This window comes from Aphelocoma coerulescens, chromosome 3 (assembly GCF_041296385.1).
Source record: "Aphelocoma coerulescens isolate FSJ_1873_10779 chromosome 3, UR_Acoe_1.0, whole genome shotgun sequence".
In the NCBI taxonomy this organism is placed as follows: Eukaryota; Metazoa; Chordata; class Aves; order Passeriformes; family Corvidae; genus Aphelocoma; species Aphelocoma coerulescens.
In genome coordinates this window covers 67664481-67680500 of record NC_091016.1, presented here as the reverse complement: position 1 = coordinate 67680500, position 16020 = coordinate 67664481, and the positions used below count along the sequence as shown (strand labels likewise).

Here is a 16020-nt window from a genome sequence, read left to right as displayed (position 1 = left end):
GGCAGCGAAGGCACCTTCCCAGGCAGGAGGGACTACTCATTTTCATCATACACAGGCATATTATGACATAAATCTACAGGGCCTCTGTGAGAACTTCTTTCATAAGCACACATCAAGACAAACAGCCAGAGCTCCCAAGCAATCTTTTGCCTTTCTTTGGATTATTGGAGGAGCTGCAACAGCTCCTCTATCGAGGAACTGCTGTAGTGATATTGCAGAGTGTGTGCTATACAGTGGTGGCTTGTCCCTTCAGTCATGGTCAATCACTTTGGGATTCCTTCCATGCTTTCACTGTCTCTTCCAAAAAAATAAAGGGAAAGAAAGAAAGGAGGGAGGCAAAAAGGGAAAAATCTATCTCAGACTATTTCTTTCACGTGGAGACCATGTGCAGCCTGTTTCCTGCTTTGCCATGTTCCGTGGCAATCACTTTGATCCCTGGGGAGGTGAGACGGAAGTTGGTCTTCACAATTTAATTTTTTTATAGATAGCAAAGTCCATCCTTCCACCTGCATCCAAAGCACTGAGGCAGCTGGCAGAACAAAGCAGGAGAGAAAAATAGTTGACCAGAATCTATCTGAAATTGCCAGCATACAGGTGCAGTCTTGTTTTTCATCTCAGTTGCAGCAGTCCCCGGTGACTGTCAATGTTTTACTGAGGCTAATTAACCCTTTTCTGCCTAGAAAGGATCAGAGCAAAAAACAACCAATCAAAAAAACCCCCTGAAAGCTATCTGAACAAGAATAAAATTACATGAGTAGAGAAATGCAAGAATCATGTCTAGTTCAGAACTGTGCTACAAATAAAAAGGTTGCTATGCAAGTAAAAAAAACCAGCAAATCTATGGGGAAAATCTGCATCTTTGGATTGCTGAGACAGCTCCAAGCTTAGCATGTTACTTCCAACACCTGAACAAGGTGATAAAGATAAACAGAGAAATCCCTCAAGAAGCACCGTCAAGAGTAAAGAAGCAATTGTTAAGCAAGGAATAGTAAAACTGAACAATAAACTTGGATAAGCACTGTAGACAGGAAGTCAGCAAATCTAAACAACTGAAATAAAAGATAAGACTTTGAGGATAGATAAGAATTCCCAAAGCTGCAGTTTGGCTGAGCCGTCGACATTAAACATTCCTTCAGATCCTCAAGGAGAGTGGTGGCAAAGGAGCCTTATGAGGAAATCCAAGTGCAAAACGCAGGACTGCTCCTTGCAATGTGGTGCCTCGTGCTCCTTCTCTGTCTGGTTGTTCGAGTCCTAAACTACAGGCTTCCACTACTACCCTGAGGAGATGATCACGTAATCCCAATGTTAAGATTTTTCCATTTACATGTAGCCTAAGTTTTGCTTCTCATTTTCATCTCATTCCTGCTATTTATACCTCCTTCCATTGAAAAGAAAATGTCCATTGGTGTATTATACACATTTGCCTCCTTTTCACTCTCTAGCTAAGTGGCTGTCATTAACAAGGATGTATTTAGTTCTCTGACAGCCTCAGTGGAATCCACACATCAGTGAAGGGTCCCTCCAGCCCTCCAGGACCAGGCTCACCACGGTGGCTGCAGAGAGGGGAAGGTCCTTTTTCTTTCTGCCATCACCTGATACCTCAAAAGGCCCCTCTCAAAATGCACTGGGCTTTTTTTCCCTTCTCTAATAACATACTGAGTGCATGTGTAACCTCACTTGCAGTGCAGTTTCTTGCCTCGCAGAAAGTATATTTGGTCCAGGTTACTTTTCCCTCCAACATTAGTTTTTCCATAGCAACTTGAATTAGAACTAACTGCCCCTCTGATTTGTCACAAACTCTGACAGCGTCCTACCCACCACCAAAAGCTGAGTGATGGCAGGACAGAAAAGTCAAACCGGCAGGCAACATGTGGGCTTGTTTTTACCTTCAGTCTTTGGTGCCTCAGCTTTCAGTGTGGAGAGTTCGTAAGGATGCTCTGCAGCTGCTCTCCAGCTGTGACAAAACCCTGACTTACCTCTACCAAAGCCTCTGTAGCTGTAAATAAGGCAGTTTTGGTAAGCAGAGAATGATGCACAGGTCTGGGAGGGAAGAGGGGAAAATGGGGGACAAATGCTTGGCTGTGCTGGTACAGCAGAGTTCAGCGCTGGTGACCAAGCTGCTGAGCCCTCCCTGATTCACCTCAAAGAGGCCAGTTCAAAACACCTCACCGAAGCTGGGGATTCTTGAGCTGCAGTCACATTCCCGGCCCTCAGTGAAACCGCCCACTCTGACCCTCAGGAGCAGCGCCAGGGAAAGCGATGCCTCCAGACCCAAGAGCTACAAGTCTGCCACGGGGCTGGAACTGCTGGAAAGCCGGGCCGTGATGCAATCCTTTGGCAATCACTGGCTATGCTGCAGTAAAACTTGCCTGGCTGTGCCACTTGTGCCTTCTATGTCCCTTGCTTTGAAGAATGCCATGTGCAGACTCAGTGAAAGGGAAAACATTTCCCTTCCTAGGAGATTTCAACAGCAAGTCTTGGATATTCTCTTGGATATAAAAATAGAAAACACTGCTTGGTGGTGGTGATGCCCAGTTTCTTCAGACCTCTCTGTTCCTCACACAATGTTTTTTCAAAGTCTTACCTGAGTCTCCCTCACTGCAGTTCAAGCCTATTCCTTCTTTTTTAATCAGCAAAATCATGGAGAATAGCACGATGTTTTCCTCTTTGCAGCCACGTTAGTATTAACAGATTAACCTTCTAATGAAATGGAATGGGATTTAGAAATATCAGCCATTAAGAGCCTTCAGCTGAAAGGGAGCTGAAGTATGACAAAACCTGCTCTCTTAAGTGTAGTATTTCAGGATTTAACTGGATTCACACTGTTAAATTGAAATTCCACAGCAAATGGAATTCTAGGCTTGCAAAACAACTTCCTCCCATTTATAAATCATATCACTTTGCATGTATTTGAATGCTCAAACATCTATTTAGTCCCTGGAATTATTTGTTCTTTCATTAATGGAGACTAGATGAAAGCTGCAGATACCAGCTAATAGTGATTGAACATAAAGTAAAACCCCTTTTATTGTACAGGATCTGCAGCCCGAGCACCATGGCAATAATCTAATGATGCCAAAACTTGGATGCCCTTCAAATGCTCCAGAACAATAGGTGCTGCCAGCATGACCTACACGAGGCACCACTGGCTGAGAAGCCAGGCTCTGAAGTTGCACTTTAACTCTGTGGCCAAGGCAGGACAAGGGAGCACCCTGGAAGGGCTGTGCATGCACTGAGCTGGGCAAGGGGCCAGCGCTGCTCAGGCTCAGCCTCCTGGGGCTCCTTCTGGTTTTGACGCTCCGAAGTCCAGCTGCCCGAACTCAGGAAAAGGTAAATTGGAGTCCTTGTCAGGGTATTCCAGAGCAGGGAAGCCCAGCACCCCCCAAAGACTCCAGCAAGACTTGCCCAGCAGTGAAGCTCATAAACATCTCCATTTGCAGAACTTGCACATTTTGAAGTTGACAGGGGCTCAGTCTGGGTAAGGGGTGTGAGATGAGAGTTGCCCCTAAAGCTGCTCCTGTACTTTGGAGCCTTGTCAGGGCCAAGCGTGCAGCACGCTGTGGACAATTAAATGCACTGATTGTGTGCACTCAGCTGTGCATCAGCAACCCCTTTAGAAAAAATGTCCAGCTTCCGTCATTTGACACCAAAACCCAAATTGCTTGAAAGGCTGGTGGGATTATTCAATGCATGTGCCATAAAATCCACACATACTCTGTGTAGCATGAAACTAAAAAAAACACTGCAAGCAAATTTCTCGTGCTAATACTTTGAGTAGATTCAGTGCTTTCAGAGGGTTTGTAGGAATGGGAAAGGATAGGTAAAATAACGCAACCAAAATGTGGTGTAGTTAATTTCCTGACTATTATTTCCCTCCTTTCCACCAAATGGTTGCATTCACCAAGTACCTAGTTTCTTGAACAGAAATCTTGTTAATTCTGAGTTGTGGAGAAAGGGTTGACCATGAAGAAAAAATGTGAGAACATTACATACCATTCACTGACTGAGATCACAAAAGAAGAGAAATGGACAGGGAAAAGGCCAAGTTCTTCAACAGTGAGACATTTCCAGCTGTACCACAGTATTTATTTTAGTTTAAACAGATGGCTCAATGAATTAATGAAATGAAGGTGCATAGGTCAGGACCCACCAGGAATACTGCCCTCTACCTACTATCATCACATAAGTCTGCGTATTTTTCAAAAGCCTAAGTGGTCACAGCCTTTATTAATCCTGTTTCAAAGTAAAGACACTTCCACTCCTTAATGAAAGAGTGCTTACAATTGAGATAAATACTGGATTTGCAGCATGACCCTCCTATCTATTGATATGACACTATTATCTCGTGTTCTGTAAAATAAGCAGGGTCTCCTCAACTACTTTTTAACACATTTCTGTTTTGCTATCAAATCAAGACACCATCCTATGTGCTGGGCAGGCATTCCTGTTTGTAGCGGACAGAAACTTGGGTCTTTTCCTTGCCAGCTTATCCAGCATTTATCTTCTCTCTCTGTTTTGGTGGTAATTATCACTTTTGAATGCAAGAAACCTGAGGGGAAAAGCAACCTCTCTTTCCTTGCCATGGAACATACTTCAAGGCTTTCAGTTTTTCTGGCCAGACTCCCATCCCAGATTTTTGGAGCTCCAGTGGGGCTTGCTCTACTATTACAACTGCCAGCAGAGTGTATTGTAATAAGTTACAGTGTCCAACTACAGCTGAGTAATCCACCTTTAGAAACAAAGGCCTTTTCCAGAGCTTTTTCCTCTCATGCCTGATAGTGCCAGCCCCCAAAAATAAAATAATCAAAATTGCCGTTCCAAGCCATATGACTGAAAAACATGATTTTACAGAAGTACTTTAAAAATCCCCAAACCCTCAAAACTTAGTCCCACCATAAATACAGACTATCTTTCAACTACTGAGTCATAGGTAGGTGACAGCTAAACTTTTAAGATTCTGCTTGAGGACTGGACATTGTCAAGGCAGTCTTACACAGATTAACTCTCAGGCTGTCCACAAGAGAAATATTAGTATCTTCAGCTAAAGACAGGGAAATTGAGGTGGAGGTTCAATTTACCTGAGGTCATGCCATAAATCACTGGAGCAGCACAGTTAAAACTGAATAGCCATGGGCTCATGAGTTCTGGAGAAAGATTCAGGGTCAGGATTTTTGCTCCAGTTAGAGATTTATGACAGAGGAGATAATGAATAAAACATCTTCACTGCAATTTTCTTCTCAAAGAATGGTTGTTATGCACCAACACTGATCTAAGTGAGTCTTACAGATGCTATTTTGGAGGGAGAAAAAGGCAACTAATAATAGTACACATAAAGAGAAAGAAAGGAAATATATGATCATCTAATTTAAATAGATCCAGAAGAACTTATATTTTGTTCCATCACACTGCTGTAAGATAAAACTAAGCTTTTCCATGAGAGAGAGAGAGAAAAAATAGACAAGCTTTGTAATGAAATCACATGGGCATACCAAACAGAGCTGCCTAACTTCTTGTTTTCTGTAAAAACCTATGCATTATTGAGCATCCCTATTGTGTCTCCCAATCCTTATCTCTTCTACACTAACAATTCCAATCCCTTGCACACTTTTCGTAGGTTCCTAAATCTCTTGTCATGCCCACTGCTGTTCCCTGAACCATATTCAGCTTGTCTGCCAGCTCCAGTATGCAGTGCCTAAAACTAAAGCTAAGTATTCCTGCTGAAGCTTCACCAGCATAATTTGGGAAGAAGTAATAATCTTCTGATCTTGCACACTTCACCTCTGCTAATATCACTCACATGACCCTTTTTATCAAACAGTCATAGTGTGTTGATGATTCACTTAGTTTGCCTTTGAACCTGTCACCTCTCACATTTTTCTGCAATAAAACTGAAAAGCCACTTTATATTTTTGTGTTTGGTTTCTTCTTCCTCTAGCACAAATCTCATTGGCTCCTATTTTATGGTTTTGCACCATTACTTCCATTTTCCAACATAATTTTTAATTCTGATCACGTCCTACGAACAGCCTGCAAACTCCTGGTGTCACGCACACATTTTATAAATACTCCTACATCGTCCAGCTCATTAATGGAAATAGTGAATAGAAGTGACAGAGAACTGACCTCAGGGACCTCACTTGCAATATCTCCCTGGTATGATAACTAAACTTGGATAACTCTTTTTTGAATGCAGCTTTTCTTTTTCAATTAGTTATGCATCAACTCCTCGTGATAGTTTCATCTAGACCATATTTCCCCCCCCTCTGGTTATAAAAAATATCATACTAGACAGTATCAAAAATCTTACTGAAATGAAAAGTCACGACACTTATTATGTAGTCTTATTGACTTAGACCAGTTTTACTGCCAAATGAGTGAGTTCATTCGAATATCAAACATCAATATTTTTCATCTTTCGATTTTTCCCTAAAAATGGTCTTTAAATAAGCACAGAAGTTCTTTGTGAAAAACTGTCAACAGTTTCAGTATTTCCTGTGACAATGTAATTCTATGCTTTTCAATATTTGCAAAATCACTCCTGGTATTTTTTAGTAAATACTGATAAAATACAGCTAATGAATTAGGTCATTGAGTATTTAGACAAGAGTTTCAGATTAAAGTTAATTAATCTGATTTCCGTTGAAAGTCACAAAAACAGCTGTAAATTAAACCCAGCAAAGTGGAAACAAACAATCATTTCAACATCTTTTGACAAAGGGTTTTCTTGGTTTTCAACAGCACTAAGAGCCCAGATCACAACTTTGAATTTAACTTTCCAAAGCATTTCCAAATGCTTTTCTTCCTAGAGCAGACACTTCAGCAACTTAGGACAGAAGAAGCAAAAACTACTTCTACTCACACCTTTCTAGTCAAAAAAGTTGGAATGGCAGTGCCAAATCAGCCGCCAACCTGCCTACACAAAAAAGCCCACCTTCAAAAGGGCCGATGTAAAACAAGGCAGCCAGATCAATATTTGCACAGAGTTGTCCAGGAGTGAGTGAGTTCTTTGAGTTACAGGAGGCACGAGTGCCTGGAGAAGTGAATCACCCCCGGGGATGGACGGCAGGGTGTCCGTCAGAGAGATAAGCAGCGCCTGATGCCCAGGCAGCTGGCATGCTGCCACCCACCCCATTTCTCCATTTCAGCTGCAGCTTTACACAGGAGGCTGGAGGCCAGCAGGGAACTGAGGGCGGCTGGGAGGGAGAATGGGAGCAGCACCACAAATTGTGTGTCCTTCCAGGAGTCCTTAATCCTGTGTGACATGTGCCACTGCTTACAAATCCACGTAGAGCCAGGCCTGTTTTCCACACTGCTGCACTGTACAGACAGACTGTGCGCCCTGCTCGAGCACTTTTCTGCTGGTATTGCACAGGTTCAAAGGGCAGAAAATTCTCTTTTCCTCTTTCTGACTGAGTTCTTACTCAATTTACAGGATTCAATCTGACCCTATGAGACGTATTCATGACAAGAAACTCCAGTTCACACCAGAATTCTGCAAGTGAGGTTAACCAGCATTCAGCTACAGTTGCAGACACAAACACATGCATCTTCAATTTGGAAGCTGTGCTGGTCCATTGCTGGGTCCTAAGAAAGCAAATATCTAACTTTAGCTAATTCTAGCTCTAGGAAAATACAGCAGCACTCTGGAAAAATATACCAACAGTTCAAACAAATTAGGAATAGATTTCTTCAATTATACAATATATTTCCAATATGTTTTACCACACATTCAAAACAAAAAAGGAACAAAACTATATATATATATATATATATATATATATATAAAAGATAACACAAAACATTCACAGATGTTACAGCACTGATCTTAGTATGGGAAACTGGTGGAGTTCAAATGACTCAATGAAGCAACCACAGCCTACAAAAAGACCAAACCTTGACAGTGTTTGACTAGTGTCAGTCCCAATGTGCTGAACTAGTCACTCTTTCCTCTCCTTATAAAATGTGTCTTTAGGACAAGCAACCTGAGCTAAATATTAGGTGGCAAAGCCTTGTATGTACAAGGTGGCAGGCCTCGTATGTACATTCATGCTGGAAGATATTTGAGTCTTACAGCTTTCTTCTCCTAGTTTTTCATGGCTCAGGAGACATCTTTGTTGATAGTGGTGCTGGTAATGGCTTTCAGCATTACTTGTTCTGTATTGCCTCCTGTTTAACTGGTGTGAAAAAACAGTCAGTGCTAAGCAGTGTTAAAAATATTAACTCTCCTGATGAAGCAAACTGAATAAAGCTGTTGCTAGATGATAGCATAAACCATCAGGAAATTGCATCTTAGACCATGTCTGCACAGGTCTCTGTCCTCCAACACAGAACTTGACCAACAATCAGAACCTGAGAATTATCAGACAATTTTTCTCCTTGTGAATTCAGGCTACTCAGGGATCTAACAGGAGGCAGTCAAGTCTGTAACTCTTGTCCCACAAACCTGATGTCAAAAACACTGCCTCAAGCAAGTCTCAGCAAGAGCCAGGTGCCCAGGTTCCCAAACATGACTTGAAAACCCATATTATTGTGTTGACAAAGAGTAAAAAGGGCAAAATGCCAGAGACACTGAATTCAAAGAGCTGCCATTGAGGGCTTTTTCCTCTTTCAGAGAAAATCTAACCCTGACTGAAAGAACAGCAAGGAAAAGCAACTGTAACTACCACTTCAACCAAGTGTGAGGCAAAAGCACTGTCTAGAGCTTCCACCCTCCTTCCCAGTGCTGGCTCAGTGACTGGCAATCATCCCCAGGGAGCAGGAAGCCTGAGCCCTGGTCCTTCTCAGTACCAACCCATGAGGAGGGTGCCCTGGGTGCCCCTGCTCTGCGGAGTGAGGGAGCCCTGCTGCCCGCTGACTCTAAGGGCAGCCCACCATCTTCTCATCCAAATCTTTGGATACAGGCAACAAATTAGGAGTTTTGGGGTCTAAACTGGGAGTTCTGATGTTTCCTTGGGAGAATAGGGCCTGCAAGGTCCAGTGACGCTGTACCCTTCATGGGGAAGCAAGCCAGTGCAGAGCCACATGTTGCTCCACACCTTCTGTGTGCCTGTGCACATCCATGATGCATCACCGAGGAAAGCCACCCCGGGATATTTATGGCTCTGTAGTTCTGTCTCAGTTAACAAAAGAGCCATTTTCAGTCACCCTCCATTGTAATCCAGACCTGCTTAGCTCTGCTTGCACTGATGCTCAAGGAGCAGGGATGTCAGGAGCCCTAGGCCACACTGCAGAGCACATTTATGGCCCCTTCTGCCCTTTCCCTGATGTCGCTTTTTTATTATGACATTATACCAAACCACAATGGGGATTAACCACCCCTGTATAAGCTTGTTATAGGCTTATGCAGGCTGCTGGAGCTTGACTTTGGATGGCATTTATTTTAATGAGCCTCAGGCTGATGTCACTATTACACCCATGATGGTATATCCCCATCAAGCGCTAAAATGAATGCAGAACATAGCATGAAGTTGCTTTATACAGAGTTTATACAAAGGTGTCAAAATCCTGATGACATACACTGAAAAAAAGCTGGCTGATGATGCAATGGCAAAATAAAAACATTGAGGTGAAACTAAGGGAATAATTACTGTCCATAGAAAACCAGCACTACCAAATGAGTAACACTTGGTGATGATAACTACTTGCATGTACTCTGAAGCACTCACCTGCAGCAATGGATATGCAAAGGCTTAACTTGTGCACATTAAAGCACACAGTGCAAGCAAGGGAGCAAACCAGCTTATTCTACTTATCAAAAATTTGTGAGGGGAGAAAGAGGATTTTCTTCAAGTTATACAGTTGTGCAGTGCTGAATTAGCTATGTCTAGCTGTAGATTAATAGCAGGATATTCAACACTGAAGATAGCCCCCAGAAAAAGATGGAAATCAGTATTTCTTTGTTTTAACTGCTAGCTGAGGCAATGAACTTAGGATAAGCAGCTGAATGCAAGGACAACCTGTTCTAGTCACCTCTGTAAGAACTAGAGCAGCAAGAGATATTAAAAAACTGATTTGTGAGAAATCTGTACTAATTCTCTTTGCAACTCACAGACAATTTCATTGGAACTCTCTCACTATTATTTAACAAAACCAAGTGTCTTTAACGCGGGCAGAAAAACAAGTACGGACTGACCAAGAAGAAAGTTAAACCAGCACTGAGTGTCTCAGCTCCACTTATTAACTTCATCACCAAAAGACATGGCTAGGCCTGCGCTGACTCAGAAAATGTGTGAAAAGAGGTTCCTCAGTCGAACATGTCCACAGAACTTCATTAACTCTCCTTCTGATCCCAGAACAGTAGGACCTAAGCCAATACATTCTGCAACAATTTCCTTCCCAGCTAGTGCAGGCAGAGGTACTGACTCTGCCACATGCACTCCAGCATGCTGGTAAATGTAAGTCTGGTGAAAAATTTCTACATAGTAGAGAAATAATGGTAATACTGGGCTACCTTTTTTTTTCTTTTTCCTTTAATACCTGCATTTTATGTGACTATGGAGTTTTCAAACAGCTATATCATAACAGTCTGTTGCAAGCGTATTGGGTGTTTCAGTTTGCCAGACCTGTCATAATAAATTAATTACAGGATGTTGCAGAAGTGGCTGAGTTCCAGCAGCATCTTGCACAGTTTAATATAGACCTATTTCCCCATTTCGATGTATTTGTGGTTAGATAAATCCTCAGAGAATTTACAGCTGCTACACACTAGTTTATTACACTCCCTGTCTTTGCAGGCAACATAAATGCAACAAAAATTTCAAGTCTGCTCAGAGCATAGATTTTACTGATATTGCTTTACCGGTGTGGAAACACTTTTTCCGCTAAAAGTGGCATCTGCAGTTTCTGCTGATTGTTTGCATTTGAGCATTACACTGGACTTGTAGAATTGCTTGTCACAGCCAAACATAGTGCAAATTCATTTGGCTTGACAAAGTCCTCACAAACAATCAGGTGGATGAAGTTTTAGATGAAATGCAGAGCTGATATCTTTATCTATGACTGCAAGATAGAAAATATTTTCCCAATCTTTAAAGTTAGTATACACTACTTGCAGCCATGATGTTGCCTAATCCTTGCTGCTTTTGCTGGAGCTTTGAGTATAGGGGTCCATCTACTCTGAGCAGCTTGCAGGACTGGGACTCCAGATAAACATATCACTGCTGGTAAACAGACCCTTCTGAAGGGGAGGGCAGCAAGGAAACTGCATGCAACAGATGAACAAAAGACAAAACTCTTTCCAAAACCACTGTGAGCAGAACACATCCATGTGTAAGAAAGGGATCATATGATATTAAATGTTTAAAAGAGCAGGTCTTGGTGTGAAGTTCCAACCTCTGCTGCAGCTGTTTTGCGCCAGATGAAGAAGCTGGAGAGGACTGAATTGAGGCAGAGGTGCCTATTGCAACAGCCAACAACTATAAAGGTGCCTCCTGAAGACCTGTATCAGAAATCAGGGAATGAAATCTTCATCTATCCCAACAGCTCTGCAAGCCATAGGCTATGTGGAACTTTGCAGGCTGTAGCTCAGAGTCAGAACACAGAGAGCTAAGAGTTACTGGAGAGAGACAGAATGTTGTTCATGGGTTCTGAGAGTTCATCCAGAAAGCTTCTGTAAATGGCACAAAACAAATGTTTTAAAAAGTGAAGTGGTTAAATATCTGAATTTCTGAAGTCTAAAAAACATGACTGAAGCAACCAAAGCTTTGCTATAATGCACCTACACACTATCTTCTGTTCCTTCTTCTTAAGTTCCAATTTCTAATTGCCACATTTTTGCAAGACTCCCCTAGGCAGCAGCTTTTTTCTCAAGTTGCTTATTTCCCTCTCTCAGACCTCCTCTTGTTTCTATTCCCTACACGCAGCAGTTTTGTTCCTAATGCATGTATGCTAAACTCCAAGCAATAAACCCCCTTGAACTAACATAGTATATTTTTACAAGTGCATGTGTACATCCATAAGTTAATTTGTCTGAAATACTCTGTATGGACATTGGACAGAATGCTAAGGGAAAAACCCCGGAGTACCAACCTCTACATGAATCTTCCTGGCCTCCCTCCACTACTCAGAAAATACTTCTATCCCCACCCAATTTCCACATCCATAAAATAGGTTGCACTGCATACATACTAATTCCATACATGCTGGAAAAGGATCATTAAAAAACCCCATCACTCTTTGTGTTTACCAAACAAGTGTTTTTGCCTTAGTCTGTTCCCGCCTTAAATGAAGTATTTCCTATTCACCTGAGTAATTAGAGCAGAAGGATGTAGTGAATGAAGTGCCTCATTATCAAGTTTGCATCCACAGTCCCTGCAGAATGGCTACCATGCCGGCTATTTTTCATAGCTGTCTGCTTTTGCTTGTAATGGGCCATTGTTAACCCTAAATGATCCTGACATTCAATTCTCCATCAGACAATTGCGTCCAGCCGGCAGATTTAGTTCACTAGTCAACGGAGACTTTCGGTTGTCATGTTCCTCTGTGTTCTCATTAGCCCTTGTTTGACTGTGATCCATCCCCTACTGCCTTCTGAATTAAGTGATGCTACAAATACATTTATTATGTTTTATGATGTCTGTTCCTCAAACTATTTTGAGGAAAAAAACTAAATGCAATTTGATGGCTATTGGGAAACACAGGAAAAACGTGGCCATCCATTTTCTTCTGCATTGCTGATTTATGCACAGTTCTCGATATCTCTGCCATATCATAAAAACATAATATCAAGTGTATGGTGTAACCACACACACAAAACCTACAAACACCAGAACAATGAAAGACCCACAATGCTGCTATTGCAAGGCAGCTATAAGTACCTAATATTCACACTTTTTTAAGCAACATTTTATCTGGTTTGTTCCAGTAATGAACTCATGTCAGCCTCTAAGGAAGTCTCACAGAGACTGTTATAACTCTTGCATTTTAATTCACACATCATGGCTCAGGGAGAAATTTTGCAGGACACTCGTAATGCTTCATCTAAAAAAAAAAAAAAAGGAAAATTTTCAGTAGGCAATCTGAATCCTTCTGCAATTCTTGTCTTCCACTGAAATTTAAGTCCTCTATGTACATCGACAATATTCAGCAAATGTATATGATATTCACTGTAAAGCGATTTTAGAAAATATGTAGATTGCATTAACACACAAACAAGAAGAATTATATAAAGTTTTAAAATTGGAAACCTCTTTTTAAATCATTATGCTAATCCAAACTGTTTAAAAGTTTTATCCTTTTTTGTAAATTTAAAATCCCAACAGCAGTGTCTGAAGAATAAAGACTCTACTAACACCAAAATGCAGTTCTTCTTAAAATGAATATATCAGTCATATTTCTGAACAAAAGGTAAAATCTGTCTATGCCATTGTGCCACGCTCATAATTTGTTAAAGAGGTTTTAGGGTGAAGGCTCTAATTTTAATACCGAAGGATCATAGACTTTTAAAAATTTCAGATATTTCTGTTCCTTTTCTGTTAAATGAATGCAGAAAACTAGCACCACAGTGACACTGTGTATAAAGGAATAGAAGTCTATAACCAACCATGTGGTAGGGAAGAAAAAAAAATTATAGAAGCAAAACAAAAGCTATTGCAATTACAAAAAAACATTATGAAAAGTTTATTTTCAACTCCTGCATTTTCATGTTTGGCTCTTATCTGATTCCTTCTGCTTAATTGTTATTTGGAACTGTGCCTTGGAAGACACTACTGCTGCCTCTCCTCTCAATTTGGAAAGTGTGGCAAAGCAGCTCTATTCAGCTTCAGAGCAGTGAACATAATTGGAGCCCTAGTTCGCAAGCATGAAAGGAGGTGCTGTGCCTTTGATTAGAACTACCATCTCTCTGTGGTGTTTATCTGAAGTGTTATTTCTGTCTTCAGTGTCGACAATGGCAAATTAACATTTTACAATGCTTTCCAATGAGCTCCCAGATCTTGGCTACTGCTCAGCTCTCCCTGACGTGGAGCCTGATGTCACGTTCTGCCCTTGTTTTAAACGTGACCCAGGACATTTTAAGAAATGTAAGATGTCGAGATTTTTCCTCTTTATAAAATCTCTAAATGCCACGTGTCACACAGGATGATGAGCTGAAACACACTGCAGGGACATAAGAGGTGGGGAGTCTTGACAGAATCAGGCAGCCCCAGGACTAAGGTAATTTTACACCACCTCTGACTGGGGAAAGACACATTGCTGAGTTTCCAGTACACATATGCAAGCCCCATTTAGGGCAGGGCTCCATGCACATACTCCAGGCAGAGCAAAGTTAGGACTGCTGGCAAATAACAACTCCCAGTGGGCCGAAAAAAGAGTATTTGCTGCTGTGCTTTACTCGAAAGAAAAAAGTTTACAGGTTTTTCTGGCTTCAAAACATGTGCAAGGAAGGTATTACAATATACAGCAACTAGTCCTCTGCATCTGGGTGCATTTCACACATCAGTGCCCACCATTGTTATTTTCACTTCTTTTTTTAATGGAATCAAGTGCCCTGTCTACTAAATAAGGGCTTTCTAATTTTATGTTATTTATTGCTTCAGAGGGGGAGGAGAAAGAATTTCCTAGCAGAGTAAAAATAAACTGGACATCATCAGCCAGAAAAAATACCAACACTAACTGATAGAAAGTGTTCTGTTTAATATAAAATATAAATTATTTAACACCATAGATAATTAGTGAATTCAATAGTAAAAGTTCACAAAATAATACTCAAGTAAAAAAATAGATTAATGATGGTTACAAGTGAATAAGGACTACAAGTAAAACAAACAGCACAGTTGGATAGGAAATATTTCATTCAGACAAAAGAAAGTACATTTGGCAAGACTGCTGCCAAAGCAGCCAGGAACTCTGACAAAACTGCAGTGAATCTTTACTATGTGCAGCACACCTCATTTGAAAAATATAACTGCCTGGAATTTGAAACACTACTGTATTTTGATAAGAACAAGTAGTCCTACTGAAGACAGTGTAGTTGCATAGGTAGTTATTCCACAATTCCCTTCAGAGCTGCAAAATGCAGTCCAAACAGATATTAGATGTCAGGAAAATATTTTTTAAAAGCTTATGTTTTCAGGTACACCTTAATGTCAGCACTCCTTTGGTTTTTTACCATTCTGAACACTCTTCTATTTTACTTAAAGCATACTTTAAAATGCTAATTTAATAACTTAGGTAGGGGTTGGGCTTGTTTTGCTCTAGACCACACTTTTCCACTTGATTCTCTGCTACCAATGGATTGATCTACAGCCCACATAAATGCCTAAGTGAAGGTTTAATCAGATATCAAATTAGGAAACAGGGTATTTGACAGTTTCAGTTCTTTTCCAGTCCAATGAGGAGCTGAACCTCCAAGTTCTGTTGATTTCAAGGAACCCAGGGCAAACGTCATCCAAAACTGGTTTGCACCATTGATAAGTCACAACTGGTACCATTTTGCATATTTAAGTATTTTAATTTCTTTGCTTGTTGTTAGTCCTAGAGGAGAGATCGTAATTGCAGCCTTCAACATGTCTAATGAACATCACCTCAGTATTCAGAAATAAATTATGCCTCTGCGTCATGGCATTCGGGCTCAAAGGCAATATTTGTCCTTCCATTTGTGCTTAAGTTTGAGCCTCTTGCTGCCTTTTTCTTCTTCTTCTTCAATTCCCCCCCATGGGATGTAGGTTCGTTTTCAACACCATTAGCTGTAACTGATGACAGAGGAGTATCGACACTCATTAAGTTGTGCTGATTTTCTCTCTCATTCCTTTGTATCCTTTTCTTCTTTTCCTTTGTACCTCTAGAGGAAGGTGGATTTAAAAAGAGTAAAAGAAACACAAAGTTAGCCCAAATTTAGAGCTTTTTCCACCTACAGCTGATGTGTTAGAGCAATTGTCTGCCTACCCTCTTGAGCACAATGCTGAAACAACTACAAAAACTACTGTTCCACAGCAGAACAAAGACAGAAAAACCATGAAGACAAAATATGAGACCACTCCACTAGTCTACTTTTTATCATAGCATTGCTTTCAAAAGAACTGC

General features: G+C 41.0%; 1 protein-coding gene across 5 annotated transcripts in view; it reads right to left on the bottom strand.

The window, feature by feature from the left end:
- Positions 1 to 14466: 14466 nt before the first annotated feature.
- Positions 14467 to 16020, bottom strand: part of AHI1 (Abelson helper integration site 1) — a 90984-nt gene continuing 89430 nt past the window's right edge. For 4 of the 5 annotated variants that reach the window (XM_069010716.1, XM_069010714.1, XM_069010718.1 and 1 more), the window contains one exon: positions 14468 to 15778. In XM_069010716.1, the coding sequence (XP_068866817.1) occupies positions 15541 to 15778 (238 nt within the window). In that variant the 3' untranslated portion in view covers positions 14468 to 15540. Of the gene's footprint in view, positions 15779 to 16020 lie in introns of all 5 variants that reach the window. The other variant, XM_069010717.1, reaches the window with a different exon arrangement.